At 46.5% G+C, this 19,490-nt stretch overlaps 2 protein-coding genes across 2 annotated transcripts; one reads left to right on the plus strand and one right to left on the minus strand.

Moving 5' to 3' along the window:
• Nucleotides 1-2,220: 2,220 nt before the first annotated feature.
• Nucleotides 2,221-12,116, minus strand: RACK1 (receptor for activated C kinase 1). The gene is made up of 8 exons (XM_082210531.1): nucleotides 11,891-12,116; nucleotides 9,786-9,957; nucleotides 8,768-8,915; nucleotides 7,769-7,864; nucleotides 6,984-7,094; nucleotides 4,803-4,943; nucleotides 3,729-3,839; nucleotides 2,221-2,366 (listed from the first exon to the last, which is right to left on the minus strand). Exons 1-8 carry the CDS (start codon nucleotides 11,997-11,999, stop codon nucleotides 2,301-2,303), a joined length of 954 nt encoding a protein of 317 aa, XP_082066657.1. The 5' UTR covers nucleotides 12,000-12,116; the 3' UTR covers nucleotides 2,221-2,300.
• Nucleotides 12,117-18,425: 6,309 nt separating this feature from the next.
• On the plus strand, nucleotides 18,426-19,238 carry LOC309525244 (histone H1.5-like). Its single transcript, XM_082210774.1, has one exon. It carries the CDS (start codon nucleotides 18,489-18,491, stop codon nucleotides 19,119-19,121), a length of 633 nt encoding a protein of 210 aa, XP_082066900.1. The 5' UTR covers nucleotides 18,426-18,488; the 3' UTR covers nucleotides 19,122-19,238.
• The last annotated feature ends 252 nt before the right edge of the window (nucleotides 19,239-19,490 follow it).

The raw sequence follows: 19,490 nt of genomic DNA on the forward strand, positions 1-19,490 counted from the left end.
CACCCATGTGTGTCCTAACTTAACACTAAACCTCATTTGCTGTTGACCCTCTTTGGCAGGGGTCAGCAAACGTTTCCAGCAGGGGGCCAGTCCACTGTCCCTCAGAACTTGTGGGGGGCAGAACTTGTGGGGGGGAATGAATTCCTATGCCCCACAAATAACCCAGAGATGCATTTTAAATAAAAGCCCACATTCTACTCATGTCAAAACACCAGGCAGGCTCCACAAATAACCCAGAGATGCATTTTAAATCAAAAGACACATTCTACTCATGTAAAAACACGCTGATTCCCAGACCGTTCGCAGGCCAGATTTAGAAGGCGATTGAAAGCCCGCAGGCCTTAGTTTGCCTACCCATGCTCTTTGAAACACACTGGGTGTTTTTTAGCAGCAGGGGGAATAAATCACTGAGCTTCCTGCAGTCTTCCCAAACTCCTTTAACAGTTTTCCTTTATTCTGATTTCTTGCTTCTGATATATTTAAAGGAGGTTGCTTTGGGTTTTTTTTGTTTTTAAACATACTGGGCAGTAATATACTTCCTTTTTGCAAAGGAAGCTCTCTTATCCTGCATAAGCTGCACATACCAGCAACCGCTTGGGGTTCCAGTTTCCTGATCACTGCAGAAACCTGAGCTCATTGTTTCAAAATAACCTCCGATTTGACTCAATGGAGTCTCCCTTGGAAACCAACTTTTTCTAAGCAACACTAGTTTCACAATGTCTATATGCGGTCTCTGTGAAGGTAATTGAAATCATCCATCATTTTCTCTTTCACTTGCCTGTGACCTTTTTCTTAAGTCTCAAAACCACCACTGGTACTTTAAATCATAGGCGCCAGGGTGGGTGGGGGGTTAGCTATTATGCGCCTTTCCCTAAATTGCTTCTGTCCTGGTATTTGCATCCGGTGATCTTATGATGCATTTGTCACCGGTTTTTGAATAGTGGACCCAGTATGAGCATCATACCCTTCCTTTTAAGATTTTTATGTCCAGGGAAAACTGTATTCATGTTCTTTAAGACCCATACAATCCAGCTTCCCTGTTCTAGTGCTGATGCTTCTGTGATTAGTCCCAAAATGTTTAACGCAGTACATAGGCAGCTGGGTTTGAACAGGGCTTTTGTAACACGATTTTTTTTTAAAAAAAACCAAACCATGCAAGTTGTCTTGAGTTGCATGGGCTTTCAAAGAAGTTTAGAATCTCTTGTCCAAGACAGGCATGTTGACGTTCGACAGCTGTTACCTTCACAGCAAAGGTAGGTAACCTTTTTCAGTCTGAGGGTGAAATGAACGTGTGGCCAACGTTGGTATACATGCACAACAACACATGCAGCCTCCCTATACATACACACAAAGCAGACCTGCAGTCAGGCAGGAAGACAGGTCTTACCAAGTCCTCCCCAGTGGTTGGGCTGTGGGGTGGGGAACAGAGTGGATAAAAATCAATGATTTATATATTTTTTAAATCGGATTTTTAAAATAAAATGCTTTTGGAGGAAAAATCTTTCTAAAGATAGTTTTCTATTTAAGTTACATTATAGTCCAAAGGCTATTCATCAGGAAATGATTTGTTTTAGTTTTTCATGTGTGCTAAAACTCAGTCTGTGGTTTTTTTTTAAAAAAAATTGTTTAACCACATCAGTTAACAAACATGGATACATATGCTATAATGTTTAAATTCTTAAGGAAATGATTATTTTTCTACTTCCAATAAAGTTCTGCAAATATAAACAGTCAACTTATTAAACCTCACAATAATTTCATAATTATCTGTATGTATTTCCAATAGTTTTAACCAAATCAGTAATGTTTGATGTAACTGTAAATACTCTGAAAATTTATTATTCCAAAAATGAAGTCATTCTGTAAAAAAATGATTTAAATCAAGTCTTACTAGTGATTTAAATCCACCCTGGTGGGGAATATGCTGCTTTTTACTCTTCCTCTCTGAAGAGTTCTGTAGAGCATTTTATCACCCCCATCTGAGCACTGAGATTTGCAGGGATCTTTGGTCTACTCCTTGCAGTTTCTGGGTTGCCCCTGGTGCACAGGTTTATCATTCCTGATCTAAAGGGACAAGGTGCTTTATTTATTCCTGGTTGAAGCGATGGCAGCTTCCATCAGCTGAGTGGGTTGGGAGAGAAGCTTGTAAAAAAACAGGTAAGTGAATAGCGATTCTCAGGTATATCTTGGGGGGGGGGGGAGAGAAGCAGGACACAGTGATAACGTTCAGCACAAAAAGTTTTATTGTTTCTGTTTTGTACATAATTATAATTCTGTGCCTTGTGGTCAACTGCACTCTCTCATCTGGTCCCGATGGTGACCTGCCAGACCCGAACAAGGTTATCCGTGTAGCCGGCAAACAGAGTCTGATGGAACAGAGAGGGAGAAACAGCGTTAGGAAGCGACTGGGCGACAGCTTTTTGACAAGGGAGCAACAATCACTTTGCATGAACCAACTGTTGGATAGAAAGTTAATGGGAGACTTTGCTTAGAAGCCAGGTTCCTCAGGATGCAGCAGAAAGGGATGGGGTAGAGGCAGGGCTACCCCACATTGGCACAGCAATTTCTGGGACCTCCTCTGCTTGAGCTTCTCTAGACAGCTGTTCACTAGATTCACATGTAACCAAGATCATTTTACCAATCGCATTCTCCTTTAGTGTCCTATCTTTTTAGGTAGCTCCTGCCCCCAGGCTTACAGAGTCTTCCTTAGTGATCTGCAAGCTGCTCTGACAGTTGCTTATGGCTGAATAGTAAGGTAAAAATGCCCTGAATGAATGAATGAACAGCAGATTGTGACAAACCCAATGTGTTCACTTTTTATTGTATTGGAGGATGAGAAGTATCCAGCCCACAGGAAGACCAGAAGGGATAAAATTTGATCACTTTCTGCTCTGTAAGTGGAGTTGTAAATATGAAAAATTAGCCAGGGGGATACTCGCTCCTGAATATTCCCGCCTTGCAAGGTCAGCTGTCATTCCCTCAAACTCCACAACTTGTGTACTTTTAATCAGGCAGTGCCTAATGTCACTGGGGCAGAATAAGGGAAGACAGCCACCAAAAGCCTGGCTGCAGGGCCATTCCCCTCATCTTCACATCTTAATACAATACACTGTTTATCTGTCAGTTCAAATAATGGGCAGTCTTCTTGGGCAGTGTATCTGTATTTTATACATAACAAACTTGACTGAAAAAAAACTTTTTAAAAACTCAAGATGAGTGTCCGTGTCAAATTTTTAGGAGCCCAGGAAACCAGGATTAGCTGCAGCACTGCTAAAACCTCTTCCCTTGGTTGCCCTTCAAGTGCTGATCAGGAGAAACGGTCAGCTGCAGTTGGGGTGAAAAGTTCTGTTTCCTCAAGAAAACCCAAACATGCCACAAGCCCTGTATGGCAAAGGTGGAAGCTCAGAAATGCAGGCTTTAACAAATCCTGCTTTCCCAGTTCTTCCCTGGCTGGAGGAGGCAATAGCTCTTTTTAACTTCCTGCATGGCCCTTGGCATCTTGCACAGCCTGCTGCGAAATGCTGTTTTATAGCAACACGGACTACTGATTTTAATCTCCTGAATACAGATTTTAGCTGAATGAGTGATATTTTTAATGTAAATAAGTTTATAGGGGATTTTTAATTACATCTGCTTCTTTATGTGGTTGTGGCATTTGTTGTCGTTAGCTTTGCTGTCTGGTCTTTGACCGCAAAGAAGATTGATTGATTGCACAGCCCGGTTCTTACCTGTCCGTCAGCAGACCAGGCCAATGAGGTGCACTGGGGCGGCTCCGCCTTGCTGCTGGTGCTGATCACTTCCTGCTTGAGCTCATCCACAATGATCTTGCCTTCCAGGTCCTGATGTTAAGAAAGCAGGGGTTAGATGGTCAAATGGGAGTTGCAGACTTCGAGGCTAAACGTTTTGTTCAATTTCCACCTGCTATTTGCATGCTGTATGTAGTCTGGGCAACAGGCTCAGAAACAGCCTCTGGTTTTCCGCACGGAAGCAAAATCAGACGGCACAGTGTGTTTCATCACAGCACGTCAGTCCCCTCGATCTCAAGCCTGAAATCACCACTCACAATGCATTCCCTTGCATTGCCACTGGTAGCTGTTGCTCCTTCTCTGCTTCACAGAATTGTAGAGTTGGGTGGGCCCTAACAGTCATCTGAATATCATCACTGCTACTATCTGCAATTACCAGTTCTCTTACCAGAGAGGCTACTTCTTCTTAAGTAAGAATGTCTGTCTCCTCTACCACCGTGGCAGTTCAGATCTTAACTTGGAATAAAAGTATGCAAACACATTCAGCCACAATTAGATTTGCATCTTCTGTTCAAAAATGAGAAGGCTGGGTGTTGCAGTTGCAGGGAGCAGGAGACATCCAGGCAACTGAATCTTCTGCACACTGACATTAAGAGAAAGGCCCCTTGCTCTTTAGACAGCAGAATGAGAAACCCACATTTAGTCTTGAAACAGTAATTATCCGCCAAAGAAAGGCACATTCTGCAGCCCATACAAATTAATTTGTGTACAATGCTTTGCATAACTTAAGTTTGTTTTTACCATATAAGGAGCTATGCCAGCCTGACCCCTGAACATCCTGCTCTGGCCTGCTGAGATCTCAGAAGCTCAAACTATAAATTCAAGGAACTTCAGCTGCAGGAACCTAACATGACTCTCCCAGGACTGCCAAGGAAGAAATGTCAAGGGAACAGCAACTTAATTCTGACAAGGAAAACAAGACCTAGGCTGGGAGAAGAGTTAATCTCCTCCCTTCTTCCCAAACCTTCAACAGCCAACATCAAGCTCTGAACTTACCCATATCTTGATGCTGGGTCCAGTGGCTGCACACAGCCAGTAGCGGTTGGGGCTGAAGCATAAGGCGTTGATGATGTCTCCACCATCCAGGGTGTACAGGTGCTTGCCTTCGTTCAAGTCCCACAGCATAGCCTGGCCGTCCTGCAGTGGAAGAAAGCAGACGTTAGATTTAAAGCCCCCAAGTCCAGAATGGTTTTGCAATGGAAAAGGGCAATAGGCTGCGAATCTTAATGCGTCCGAGTCTCCCCATTCCTCCCAGCACCTACTCAAGGCCCCTAAAAAATCTGAGGCATTTAACTTATTAATTCATGCACCCCCTGTCCCTCAAACAGAAATTGTCAAGGGCGGGGGGGGGGGGAGAGGAACATTTCTCCAAAGCAACAGATCTCCCACCCAATGTTTGACAGCTCAGAAACAGCCTCTGAGTATCTGCATGGTAGTAAGTCAGATGGCATGTATGTTTCATCACAGCACAGTCAGGATTCTCTGACTAGATCTCTACAGGATGGTAAAGTGCTAAATGTCACTAAGCAGGCAAGAGCACTGAGCTAGGCAGAAGAAAAGGGGGCAGCAGTTTATAGGGGATCTTGCTCACATACTCCGTTTAAAAGCATGATTTCATGTAGATCAAGCATCCCGGAACCCCCCCCCCCCCCACAAATGAGACCTCCTCCTTCCTTGAAGGTTTCAAAGCAGAGGATGGTTGAAGTTTCTGGCATTGCAGGGGGGTTGGACTAGATAACCCTTGAGATCCCTCCCAACTCTACAATTCTAAATTAGCCTGCGAAGCTTCCTCTGCTCCTAGATTGCTTTTAATTAGGAAGTTATTTCTGCAGTCTATTCTGAGGATATCTCCACAATACAAACTCCAGAACTGTTTTTAACGCTACACTCCCTATGTTATCAGAAGAAGGGACAGTGTTCTTTGGGCTGGGGAAAAGCCCCCCCCCCCCGATCGATACTTAGAAGAGCTGAGGAAGCTGTGCCTTGTTTCTGTAACCGCCACCTGTTACGCAGAGACACCCATTTCCTCACCACAAAGAGGACCATGCTTAGCATATAAATGGCAGTGGCAAGTGTGGCCTGGGGAGGATCCAGAGGACCATATTTGGCCCCAAGCCATCGATTCAGGGAAAGGGCATAGCCCAGTGGTACAGCACCTGCTCTCATGCAGAAGCTCCTAGGCTCAGTCCTCAGTACCATTGCATGAAGAGCTGCTGCCACTCAGCATATATGACACTGAGCGAGACAGACTCTGTCTAAGGCAGCTTCCTGTGTTGCTGTCGTTGTAGCTGTGCAGGTAAGAAAGACGGACCCTCAGCTCTAACGCCCCTCTGTCCGCAATTAGAAGGCTGGTGAAAAGGAATCCTGGATTTCCTTACTGGAAATGGAAGAGGGCTTCCCCCTCCCTCCATGACAAGCATGGCTATGCCCATAGCAGACTAGTAACTTATTTTTACAATAGTAGATAGGTAGCCGTGTTGGTCTGCCATAGTCAAAATAAAAAAAATTCCTTCCAGTAGCACCTTAAAGACCAACTAAGTTAGTTCTTGGTATGAGCTTTCGTGTGCATGCATGTGTATCTGAAGAAGTGTGCATGCACACGAAAGCTCATACCAAGAACTAACTTAGTTGGTCTTTAAGGTGCTACTGGAAGGAATTTTTTTTATTTTTATTTTTACAAGTCTAGGTTAGATGCTTCTAGCGAGAACACGACACCCATGAGCTAACTCCCCCTAAGTACCTTGAGCTAAGCAACCTCTGGTTCACAGCAACTGCCCATGCTTCCTTCTGTCTCCCTCCCTCCCTAATAAACAACACACCTGGCCAGTTTATAGTGGCTGGCTTCCCGATTTACCAGATAAGCAGAAGTGTAGAGAAAGATGAAAAGTAGTTCCTCTCCACCCCCTCTGGTTTATTATTTATTAACAAGTAAATAGGTACACTGCTTTGTATTAAAAGTATCTAAAGCAACGTATAACGCAGAATTTATAAAATGCAATGAATAAATCAATACAAAACCATACTTCATGAATTCATGCACAATCCAATTGGATGGTTGTGTGTGGAGGTAACATGACTTACTGGGCAAAGTTTGTCTGAACAAGTAAGCTTTAGGCACACGGCTATACCTTTGCACAGGTTCAACCTCCTGAGCGGAGGCTTGCCACAGAGACTTACCTTGCCACCTGAAGCACACAGGGAGCCGTCAGGCGAGACTGTCACTGTGTTCAAGTAGCCAGTGTGCCCAATGTGGTTGGTCTTCAGCTTGCAGTTAGCTAAGTTCCACACCTGCAAGATGGGGAGAGTACAAATTCAAAACTGATTCGCTGATGCTGTTTAATCTCAAGGTGAGCTCTTGCCGTGTGATCAAATTCCTGATCCAGTGATTGTTGAAAAGTGTCTCACCCACTCGGGTAATTTACAGCCTGCCTAACAAAACTGGTGCCTGTCTAATAGAAGTATAACTGAACATCCGATACATAATAAAACATGGCTGTTTGATGCAGGCCTATTTAGTGAAAAGAGCAGTCAAACAATATATCTCCTCTCTTTGCAAGACTGACTAAGCAGAATTCTACTCCTGCTCCAATTGGGGCACCAACAAAGAGACTGTATTACTCATTGAGTCACCTATGCTAAGAGGACAAGAGAACACCCTACTGTTTATAAGCTGCTGCAAATCTGATGGACCCCGTGGCCCCAATTCTCCCTCCAATCCCTCCTCCCGCACCTCCACAACTCATTGGCTTGGCTTCAGGACTTTTGCTTTGCTAGTTGAGTAGAGAGGTGGTGAGATTCCAGCACACCCCAAAGTCCTGCCCCTCCTTACCAGAAGATCTGAAGGGCTGGTTCCAGATTATCAAAAGAGAGGACAGGAAAGAGAATGCTTGTGCATCATTTAGACACTTCCAGGGGGAGGCCCTAGACAGAGATTTGAGGATTAAGGCTGATACTCGACTCACCTTCACGAGTTTGTCCCAGCCACAGGACACAATGATGGGGTTGCTGCTGTTGGGGGAGAAGCGCACACAGGACACCCACTCTGAGTGGCTCTCATCCTGAGTGGAGAAAAAAGAAGGTATGACGGCTCTTAGTACAAGCTGATAACAGGATGTTACAGAGAAACAACCATTCTGAAAATTAACATTTAAGCACGTGTCACCTCCTAGTTCTAGCTCCTTATCAATAAGGAAACCTGAGCACATCTAACTGCATTTGCACATGTATTCCCCATTCCCTCCATCCTTCCCTGCCTTCTGTTGTCTCCACATCCTGTCAAAATTTATAGCTTGTAAGCTCCTTGGGGCACAGACTTCTTCTTTTTTTCTCCCTTTATGAACTGCTATAAAGTGTCATGAGCATTGACAGAGCATTAACATTTGAGCAATTAAAGCCCTTAACAACTTGGGATCAGGGTACACAAAGAGATCTCCTCACCCAATATATATCCTGGGCTGGCAACTGTGCTCTGCAGAAGGGGCACAGCTAAGAGGACTGCCTGGCCCACTAGTGTGCTTAGTTTGTACTAGAAATCAGGCTCTTAAGTGTTGCAGCTCCAGCCCCCTAGAAGGTTGAGGAGAGACTGGAAGGGTAGGATCAAAATGTTACTTCTATGTAAAACGCAGAGTATGCTCTCAGACCCAAGCAGGATCCAACCCATCCTTTCTCCACAAACATGAATTGAGAAGTGCAAGTTTTCCCTTGTTTGAGCACCTGCAGCAACTGTCTGGATGAACAGCCACTACAGGCACATCAAGGCTTTTGTAGATTTGGTGCTTCATTTAAATGATATCACGGTGTTGCTTTTAAAATACTGTTTATTGTATTTGATTTATTTTACATTTGTGACCCATACAGAGGACACAGTTGATTGGGTGATGTAGATTAAAAAAATCTAAAACAAAGGGAGGTGAACTTTAGTGGTATTCAATGCCCAGATCTGGGAGGGAGGAGAGGCTCACCTGTACAGTGTACTTGCAGACTCCCAGAGTGTTCCAGAGCTTGATGGTTTTGTCCCTGGAACCTGAGACGATCTGGCGGTTGTCAGAAGAGAAAGCCACACTCAGCACATCCTTGGTGTGGCCCACAAAACGCCGGGTGGTGGTGCCTCTGAAAGGGAGATGTCATTTCATTACAAACCCAGTGCAACACAGGAAAGAAAAAGCCCCTCAGACCAAATCTCGTTTTTCCCTGCCTTGCCATGCTACCTCCTGTAACCCCCTTCCCCTGCAAAGACCCTCCCCTTCTGGACTTGAGCTCCTCCTAGGGCCCATAAGTTTAATTTTCAAAGAGGATCTCCTGCTTCAATGGAACTTTTCCTGGAGATGAGACTGGACCACGTCCCTCACTCCAATTTCAGTAGCCAATGAGTCCTAAAGAGAGAGAAGCAGAGCTTCTCCTCTCCTTGTGCAGCTCTCATAGGGTGAGCAACTAACAAACCAGCAACAAGAGGTTTTCCCTTTGATCTACACTGAACAGAGTCCATAACGCTCCCCCAAACTTTGGGAAATGAAAGGGGCATGAAGGATCTGAGAATTTCTTAGCACCCTCACTGTGGAACCATGGCAAGGGCAACCTGAAATGTCCTGTATGGGGAAATGTGGAATTCCAAAAACCCGCCAGAAACAGATGTCTCCTTCCAACTGATTTCCCCTTCCCCTCCCCTTTCCAATAAAACAGAAAGCTTCCATTTTCTCAGTCTCTCTTGTAGTGTCCCATCATAATTGCAGGACGTATCATCAAACCCCAGTGGAGTCTGTAGATATTGTGTCAGATCTAATCATCGGGACAGGAGGAAGCAAGCACAAAACCCTGATCCCAAAGTAACCAGTGATAAAAACAGGAAACTGTACTAGGAATAAAAACCTAGAAGAAAGTGGGAAACCACGGGAGAACTTGGCAGAGTGAAACATATAATCAGTCTGCTGAGGACAATCCTTTTCAATCAACACAGACCCTGTTTCCCCAATCTACACTCACGTGGTAAGATCCCAGAGGCGCAGGGTGCCGTCCCATGAGCCAGAGAGGGCAAACTGCCCATCGGAGGAGATAACCACATCGCTGACGAAGTGGGAGTGGCCCCGAAGGGCTCTCTGGGGGATCCCGTAGTTGGTTTCATCCCGAGTCAGCTTCCACATGATGATCGTCTTGTCTGCAAGAGGAAAAAGATAGCAAATGGTTCTTCCACAGATTTTCTCAAATCTGAGATAGATATTACTTGAGGGGCAGGAGGCATCTCATTCCTTTACTACTCATTCCCTGAAGCAGGCTGCTGCACTCCAGTGTGACCAAGTTCCTAGTGAGGGAGTAAAGTCATGCCTGGACTGTACCACTTCAGACTGGAGGTGGGGACTTGCCTAGTTGAATGTGCCACCTTGCCAAACACTTTCCTGCACACAGAAAGCTAGCATTTCAGGGAGATGGCTAGGTTAGAATACTTCTCCCCAACATCTAGTTTTCCATGTGAAGGGAAGTGTATGGCTGGAGGAGCACCCAAGTTATACCAGCCCCCACTTGCATTCTGAAGTGTTACAATACTCTGCTTTACCATCTCAGTGAGGGCCGGACTAGCCAAGGCTTCCTGCAAACTCTTAACATGCCCTCATGTGAAACCACACGAAAAATTCTCCAATTCCCTTGGAGAGAAAAGTCCTCTCAAACCAGAGACTGCCTTCAAATACACACAATTAAGACCCAGCTTTTACAGCTTCACCAGAAATTAACTGTAGGCCTCAGCATCTAGATCCAAATACGAGGTATCCTTTGTAACACCCCAGTACTACCCCCTTTTAGACATCCACCTGTGCACTAATATCACACAGAAAGCTATCCTCAATTGCTCACCAGAGCTGTGGACTCCTCCGGCTTCAGCAGTTGCTATAAAAGTTAGTACTGGCTCACATCACCAAATAGGTTGCTTGCTCCTTCTCTGGCATAATCGAGGCTCAGAAAGGAACCACCCTATGAACCATGTGCTAAGGATGTAATGCCTGGTATAGCAGTTAGAGCAGAGGATGTCTATGAGGTGCCAACCAACAGGGATCATGGGAGTTGTAGTCCAACAACATCTGGAGAGCACCACCTTGGCTTACCGCCTCCCCCCCCCCCGGGTTACCATTTCAGACTAGGACCAGAGAGACCTCAGGGTTCATTCAAATCCCCACTAAGCAACAAAGCTCCCAGGGCCAGTGGCAAAATTGCTTAGCCTCACCTGCCGTACAAGATATGACACTAAGCTGGATGCCACACACACCAACTTGAGTGTGTTGGGAGTAAAGATGGGGTATAAATTAACAATACAGAAATTAAAGCCTGAAATCAATCCCTCCTAAGCTGGAGCTTCTAATTAATGGAGGAAATTCACTGCCCTTCCCCTCTAACCCACAAGTATGAATGACCAGCTGTAGAGCCTCATTATTCCTGAATTGCAGGCTTGCTCCTGGCCACTTTTGGTTGGCTTCGAAGGCCAACCAAAGAGAACAGATCCTCTCCTGCCCCATCATAATTGCAGGACGTGTCTTCAGACCCCATGAAGATCAGCAGACAAATGTCAAATTTAATCATCAGGGCTGGGAAGAAAGAGAAGCAGGTGGGCCTTACTACATACACCTCATTTTCTGCCTCAATCTGCTGAGACAGCTTAAGTCAGTACAGCATGACGCTCTTAAATTTCAGGGTTGTGGGTTCGAGCCCCACATTGGAAAAAAGGTTCTTGCATTGCAGGGGGTTGAACTAGATGACCCTCATGGTCCCTTCCCGCTCATATGATTCTGTGGCTGACCGCTTGCTATTCATTTGGTTTTCTATCCTCTTACCTTAATCGCCCCCCCCCAAAAAAAACCCCTTGGGGCGTGGGAGCCTCCCCAAACCCTCACCCTGTCTAGCACGTGATTGCCTCTCTCTTCATGCCCCATTCCCTATTACACGTAGATGGGGCTGCATGGTCGCGTCCTTCATGCGACAACTGGGCGTTTCTCTCTCTCCCCCCCCCCCGCATTACACAGTGGTCTCTCCCATCCCGTTCCACGCTTCCCTCCCCCCGTCCCCCGCGCGAGTTGGTCTCTCCCGGCCCGGCCCTCCGTTACCGCGTGAGGCGGAGAGAATCATGTCCGGGAACTGAGGGGTGGTGGCGATCTGGGTCACCCATCCGTTGTGGCCCTTCAGGGTGCCACGCAGGGTCATCTGCTCCGTCATGGCGGCGGCTGAGAAGGCTCGAGCTCCCGCGGCAGGCGGAGGATGGAGGCGGATTCACCGGCGGCCCTTAGCCCGGACCTGCCAGCTCGCTGAGACCCAGGGAGAGAAAGGAAGCGGCGGCCTCTTCCGGAAGCGGAAATAGCCTCTCGCGGCGCCCTCTCGCGGCGCCGGCGCCGACGTACAGCAACATGGCGGCCCCCACGTCAACCGTACGAACGACCCGACGGAGCGCCTTGCGCTGGGCCGCGCTTCCTCAGCCTCGCGGAGGCAAATTGCGACGCGCAATGCTGCGAATCCATAAGCACGAAACGCGGCGGCACGCTCCGTAGAAAAGACTCTTTGCCGCAGCCGCTTCCCCACCAGCAGCCAACATGGCGGCGCCCTGGCGTTTCACATCTCGCGATATCTTGCGACGGGACTCCTCCGTCCGCGCGTGCGGCGTGAGCATGGTGGTCTCCTGGATGGGGTCGCTAATGGGCAGATCTGCTCGTGGGAGACTCATTCCGAGCCCTTCGTTGCTCAGTGAACTGATCCATCTCCAACTAATTTGGGGCCGGCGGTTCTTCCTTAATATGCCGCCTTTCTGCCAAGGCGGGTTACCAGAATATTGATAATATTATTTTATTATTTATACCCCGCCCATCTAGCTGGGTTGCCCCAGTCGCTCTGGGTGCCTTCCGACACAAACGTGCGGTACAAAATTGCGGCACTACTTCTCTTCCTCTCTTAGGTATGCGCAGATCTTTTTTTCCCCAGGAGGGTTACATGGATCTGTTACATCAAGCAGACTCCTGGACCAAGAAAATAATTACGGTGCCATTAGCTGCAGTCAAAACTTAAGCTAAAGCCCACCTTTTCGGATGCATGAAATATTAACGTGGCTTGTTTCTTAACTTCTTTTTTGCAATTCCACGCCACCCCACCCAGACATTTATAAACTGCGCTTCCATAGAAAATATAACAAGGCGGTGTACAACATAACTCAACCTTATTGTCCATATTCCTCTCGTAGAGCTAAAATTTCCACAGTTCCCTGGGAAAAGGGAAGATTGTTAAGCCACGCTGGGAATTGTAGCACGTTGATGGAGTCTCCTAGCAACTCCTTGGCACTCTTAACAAACTGAAACTCCCAGGATTCTTTATGGGAAACCATGGCTGTTTAAAGTGGTATGATGATGCAGATGGTGCCTCAGTTTGGCATATAATCATGACAAATTAAAAAAACAACAGTTACATATTTTTATTTCTGAAATAAAATACAAGGTTGGAATTCAGAAGTGAGATGTGGGAGTCTTGTGATGTTGGGAACTGCATGGGGAATGCCGCATGTGTATTTTTGCATATGTTCCAGCAATCTTAAGTATACTTATTAGGAAGCAGGTCCCAATTATCTCAGTGGGACTAACTAGGAAGTAAATATGTTTAGGGTCACCCTGGGTATGTCTAGGGTCACACTACTTGCCTGCTGCTTTTGTGGCAAGGAATAGGAACCAACAGCCGAGTCTCAACCAAAGACAATATTCTGCTCATTTAAAGCAGCCTTGTAAATAAGACTACCAAAGTTACGGCAGTACAGTGGTACCTCGGGTTACATACACTTCCGGTTACATATGCTTCAGGTTACAGACTCCGCTAACCCAGAAATAGTACCTCGGGTTAAGAACTTTGCTTCAGGATGAGGACAGAAACTGTGCTCCGGTGGCGCGGCAGCAGCGGGAGGCCTCATTAGCTAAAGTGGTGCTTCAGGTTAAGAACAGTTTCAGGCTAAGAACAGACCTCCAGAACGAATTAAGTTCTTAACCCAAGGTACCACTGTAGTTGTTTTTCCTAACTGGTTATAGGACTAAATAGCCCGACAGCCCCTTCTCCGTGGCTGGTATGAAAACAGGGCAATCAATAAAAATATTCTCTTTTTTAAAATCAAATGGACAAGTGGAGAGAGGGAAGGATCCATCCTTCTGTTGCTCTCACTGCCATCCTTCCCACTGTGTTTCCGTGCTGGCTGTAGACTTGAGGGCAAAATCAATCTACTAGTCCCCTGCCAACTCCTTCATTCTCCTGCGTGAAAATCCATGTTGCATACGGCAACCAGGCACGTTGCAAAATACAAGGCTAGTTTAGCATTCCCAGGAGATCCATTAGAATCATAATCCCACAGAAGTCTTAGGAAGATGACTTTCATTTCCATGATAAATGCCTTGATGTACTACAGCCATCACCAACTTTGCACTCTCCAGATGTTTTTGGACCCTTAACTATTGAGAGCTGCAGTCCAAAACATCTGGAATCAGAGTTGGAATGGTCCATGAGGATCATCTAGTTCAGCCCCCTGCAATGTAGGAATTTTTCACCCAAAACCCACAACCCTGGGATTAAGTGTCTCATGCTCAAGCCGACTGAGCTATCCAGCTGGAGCACCAGGTGTGTGAAAGCTGATGTGGTTGGCATCCAGATATCTTGAGAAGCAATGGAGTGTGGCTCCAGGGGTGAAGTCAAACGGCTACACAAGCAGCACCAAAGTGACCTTTCCAGGGCGCAAGCCTGAACAGTGTGTATGGAGGTTCTGGGCTGCCCAGATGACAAGACCCCCCCCAGTGGCGTAGCGTGGGGGGTGCAGGGGGGGCCGGCCGCACCGGGCACAACACCTGGGGGTTAGGGTTAGGGGGCGCAAATCCACGGGTTAGGGGGCGCAAATTACTTGCCTTGCCCCGGGTGCTGACAACCCATGCTACGCCACTGGACCCCCCCTCCCCTTGCTGATGTGGTCCAAAGGAAACCACAGCAATACGTTTGGTACCAGCTTGGCTGCAGGAGTTGCTGGAAGGAGGGGTACAAGGTGCCACCCAACCATCTTAAGGACTCCACTCCAGATTTGTTTTGGGTTTACTCCTTAGCTTTTTCTTCTCCTGAAAACATCCTGCAAGGCAGTGGAGGTTTAGCACCAGAGTTTTCCTTCTCCTAGACGGGCAGCCTTCCCAGGTTGATGAGCCCCATATCTGCTCCTCATGTCTCTGTACAGGGTGTGCAGAAACCGCCTTCTTGACCATTGGACCCACTTAATATCCTTTATTGATGGAATCATAACTCCTTCTTTCAAAGCTAGATACAACAGCCGGTTGACACCCATCTCCCCCTTCTTTTCCACCCTTTCCCCAATTGCTAACTTGCATTTGCTGATTTTCCCATGAAATATTGATGATGGGGAATTTAATGGTTATACCCTGTTTTTCTATTAAAACCACCCTCATCGCAGCCTATAGTGAAAAGCAACAGAAATGCAATGTAAAAATGTTGAAATCACATATTCAATATACAGTGGTACCTCGGGTTAAGTACTTAATTCATTCCAGAGGTCCGTACTTAACCTGAAACTGTTCTTAACCTGAAGCACCACTTTAGCTAATGGGACCTCCCGCTGCTGCCGCGCAGCCAGAGCACAATTTCTGTTCTCATCCTGAAGCGAAGTTCTTAACCTGAAGCACTATTTCTGGGTTAGCGGAGTCTGTAACCTGAAGTGTATGTAACCTGAAGCGTATGTAACCCGAGGTACCATTGTAATATCAAGGACAGCAGTAATATTTTCCGGTTGCTAAGTCTCCCGTTGCTTGGTCCCTGCTCCTGCCCACCTAGCAGTTTGAAAGCATGTCAAAGTGTAAGTATGCCGGTGGGAAGGTAAATGGCGTTTCTGTGCGCTGCTCTGGTTCGCCAGAAGCGGCTCAGTCATCCTGGCCACATGACCCGGAAGCTGCACGCCGGCTCCCTTGGCCAATAAAGCGAGATGAGCGCCGCAACCCTAGAGACGTCACTGACTGGACCTAACAGTCAGGGGTCCCTTTACCTTTACCCTTAAGTCTCTTGCTACCCTCCTGTACAGAAGAGTTTTGGGGATCTGTCTCAGATTTCCCAAAGGATCATCACTCCACAGTGTTGTTTTTCCTTTGGCAACCGGCTGGAGGTTATGACCAGAACCAATACACAGTCCCTGTTCTTGAGAACCTAAATGCTCTACATTTTTGCACACAAATCTATGCATGTTGCTGCTGTAGATGCTGTTGAGCTGCTGTGAGAATAAACTCTGCCTGCAATCCTATACACTCAGTAAGTTCAATTTATAGCCTGAAGGTCTTAGCAGTGGCAGTAATTACAGGCAATAACTCCCACTGAGACTAGAGTGACTCAGACCCAAGAATGATGTGTCAGCAGATTCCTTTTGACTGCCATGGCTTTTATACCAGTCATGCTTTCCCAATCAGCCACAGTAACTCAGAGAAGGCATACAGCTGGGTTTCTGTAGTGTAGTGGTTATCACGTTCGCCTCACACGCGAAAGGTCCCCGGTTCGAAACCGGGCAGAAACAGCCTGACATACATTTTTTGCCTTTACATTAATAGAGACTGCAGATCAAAACTTCAATTGAAGTTGATAAGTTAAAAAGAGTCTGTTTTATCTCCCACCTCCCATTGGTATTTATTTGTAAATTCATTAACCAACAAAATAAGTCTGTTTTGTTTCAAAGTAGGACTTTGTGCTGATACTGAGAAATGAAATGCTTGCGGCTTGCAAGCCCATTAAATTTTGGAGAAGTTCAGCGAAAACTGAATAAAGTGCGTGACTTAATTTTTTAAAAAAAATATTAAAAAGACACATAAAATCATACAAACTATAACCTGTAGGTTTATTGCTTGTTCACAATCAAGTTTGAATATTATATCCAGTCTGGCAGGTATGTCCATTCATTCAAAGTGATCACTCATTGTTTCAGACATCCATATTCTACCAGTACTATTCATATTTTGTAAGTCCCATTTACTCAATGAAGATAAAACTTCATTGAAATCAATAGGATTTACTTCAGAGTAGTTGTAGAGGATTGTGCTGGAAGGCTGCAATCTTATGCACACTTATCTGGGAGTTAAGGTCCACTGGATACATGGGATGTATGTGTGTGTGTTTTCTGCACGTTATTCATTAAACTCTGGTCTAGAATGGGGATGGGGAATATGGGATTCTCCAGATGTTGCTGGACAACCCCCCCCCCCCAATTTCATTTATGAATCAGTAGCTTCAGCTTCTGGGTCACCCTGAAGGGCAGCCCTGCATGCAGCACATTGCAGTAATCCAGTCTGGAGATTTCCAGTGCATTGACAACAATAGTCAGACTATCCCTGTTCAGAAACAGTCATAGCTGTCTTACCTACCCAAACTGGTAAAAGATACCCTTAGCCACTGAGGCCACCTTGCAATAAAGATGGGTCTGGGTGAAACCCCAGACTACAACTTTCTTCAATTCCTCAACGTTGGCCATGCTAGTTGGGGCTGATGGGGATCTATTTTATTTTATTAGATTTATATGCCACCCTTAATCATAAGATTTCAGGGCAGTTCACAGAATAAAATATAGGATAAACAAGTAAATGTTGGAGTCCGACAACATATGGTGGACAACAAGTACCCCATCAGTAATTTCCAAGCTCAAAAAAGGTGGTGTCTCTCTCCTTCCTCCCCTATTTTCTTTCCAGGACACGAAGGCACAAATTATATGTGGTTTAAGCCTCCACATCTTAGTAACCTGCAGAGCTGCTGCCAGCCAGTGTCCATAATATGGAGCTATAAAGACCAGTGGCCCAACTAAGTATAAGGCAGTTTATCTTGCTGGCCTGGAAATGTGATGCTCCTTCTAAATCCTGCCACCAGGCTGGATGCTTTATGGTTCACGTGCGTATTAATATTTTTGATTTCTGGCTAATGCAGATGCATATTTTCTGGAAGCCACTCTTGAGAGACTTGCCACTCTTGCATTATAACATTTGAAATAAACAATAAATCCGTTGCACTCGGTGGGACCTTCTTCGAATATGTGCAGGATAGCACTGTTGGTAGTTTTCATGCAGCATTTGCCCAGTAATTAACGTGTGGGGACGGAATGCCAAATACAAAAGGGCTACCAATTATGTAAGTATGCATGCAGCTCCATCATCGCGGAATCAAATTTCAGGAGCTCTCATACAGCTCGGCGACTACCTGCTCTAAACGTTAGCTTAATGTTACCTTCGTCCATTCCCCATTAGGCGCTTCCTGTGCTTCCTCGCACCTGGAAAGTGGGGAGTGAGTACCCCCCCCAAAAAAAAAGACCCCAACCAACCAGCACATTTAAGAAACAAATGATTAGATACAAGATAGTAAAAAAGAATAAAAACCCGCATCTCTCTCTCTCCTCCCGCCCCCCGCCCGCCCCGCGGTGGTAATATTGTAGGGATGTAGTCGGCGAGTTCAAGATCGGACCTGAGTGAAAACTGTCACTAATAAGGTCCTCTCCAACGGTGTGACAGAAGGAAGGCGGGGGTGGGGTGGGGGGGAAGAGACGGCCATATGCAAATTTGTTCTTTTACGTCAGCCTCGCCCACACTATATATACCCTGATGGCCGGTTTATTTCTCAGTGGCGCTCCGGACAGCTGGCAGCGCGCTGCTTTCGCGGGAGGGTGGAAGGATGGGTCGCGGAGGGCGGCCGGGATCCCGACAGGGAAGGCGTCAAGGAACTCGGCAGAGGCCAAGGCGTCAAGGAACCCGACAGGGTATCCGGCAGGGAAGCCCCGTACTTCACACCGAGGCAGAAGGCTCGAGCGCCCCTCCGCCTGCACCTATTTCCGAACCGTCCACTTCCGAATCCTCGGGGAGAGGAAAGAAGCGCCTTTCCGGCCCTTTGTCTCGGCTTATCCTGATGGCTTTCGAAGGCTCCAGCTCGCGGAAAGGCGTGTCGCTGGCAGCCCTGAAGAAATTCCTCAGGGAAGGAGGCTACAACCTGAACAGGAACAAAAATAGCCACCTCAAACGGGAGCTGTATAAACTGGTATCGAATGGGGTCTTGATCCGCTTAACCGGCAGCGGAGCTTCGGGATCCTTCAAGCATGGCGGGAAACCCCTGCCGAAGAAATCTGCCAAGCCTGAGGCGAGGAAAGTGAAGAAAACGGCGGCTGCCAACAAAAGGCCGGCGTCGGGTAGCAGGGAGCCGAGAAAGAAGTCGCCCGTTTCTAAACCAAAAGGTGTCCGAAGTAGTAGAAAGACAGCCGTCCCTGGCAGGAGACGGCAGCTCGACAAGCATTCAACGGTGAAAGGTTCTTAAATACAGAGAAAACCCGGCAGTTTACTTTAATACCTTTTAAAAGGCTCTTTTAAGAGCCACTCAAGACTCGCTGAAAGAGCTGCTGCATTTCCAGATTAAAAGCGCGCTGCTTAAAGACCTCTGAAGTGCTTTGCCTATTAGTACTGCTCGTCTCCTGACATCTGGTTTTCTCGCCTTGGTAGTTTTAGATTAGGTGTAATCGAAAGGTTAAATATGATGGTAATAAAAACCGAGAGTGCTGTGGTGTGGAAAGTCAGGACCTTCTGGTGGCTTTTCGTGGAAAGTTCAGGTGTTAAAAGAGCCAGGATGGTGTGGCTGATAAGAGCTTATGGTCTGTCTGATCATATAGACTTGTCACCATCTCAGCCT

This window comes from Podarcis vaucheri (genome assembly GCF_965113315.1).
Source record: "Podarcis vaucheri genome assembly, chromosome: 2".
Lineage (NCBI taxonomy): Eukaryota > Metazoa > Chordata > Lepidosauria > Squamata > Lacertidae > Podarcis > Podarcis vaucheri.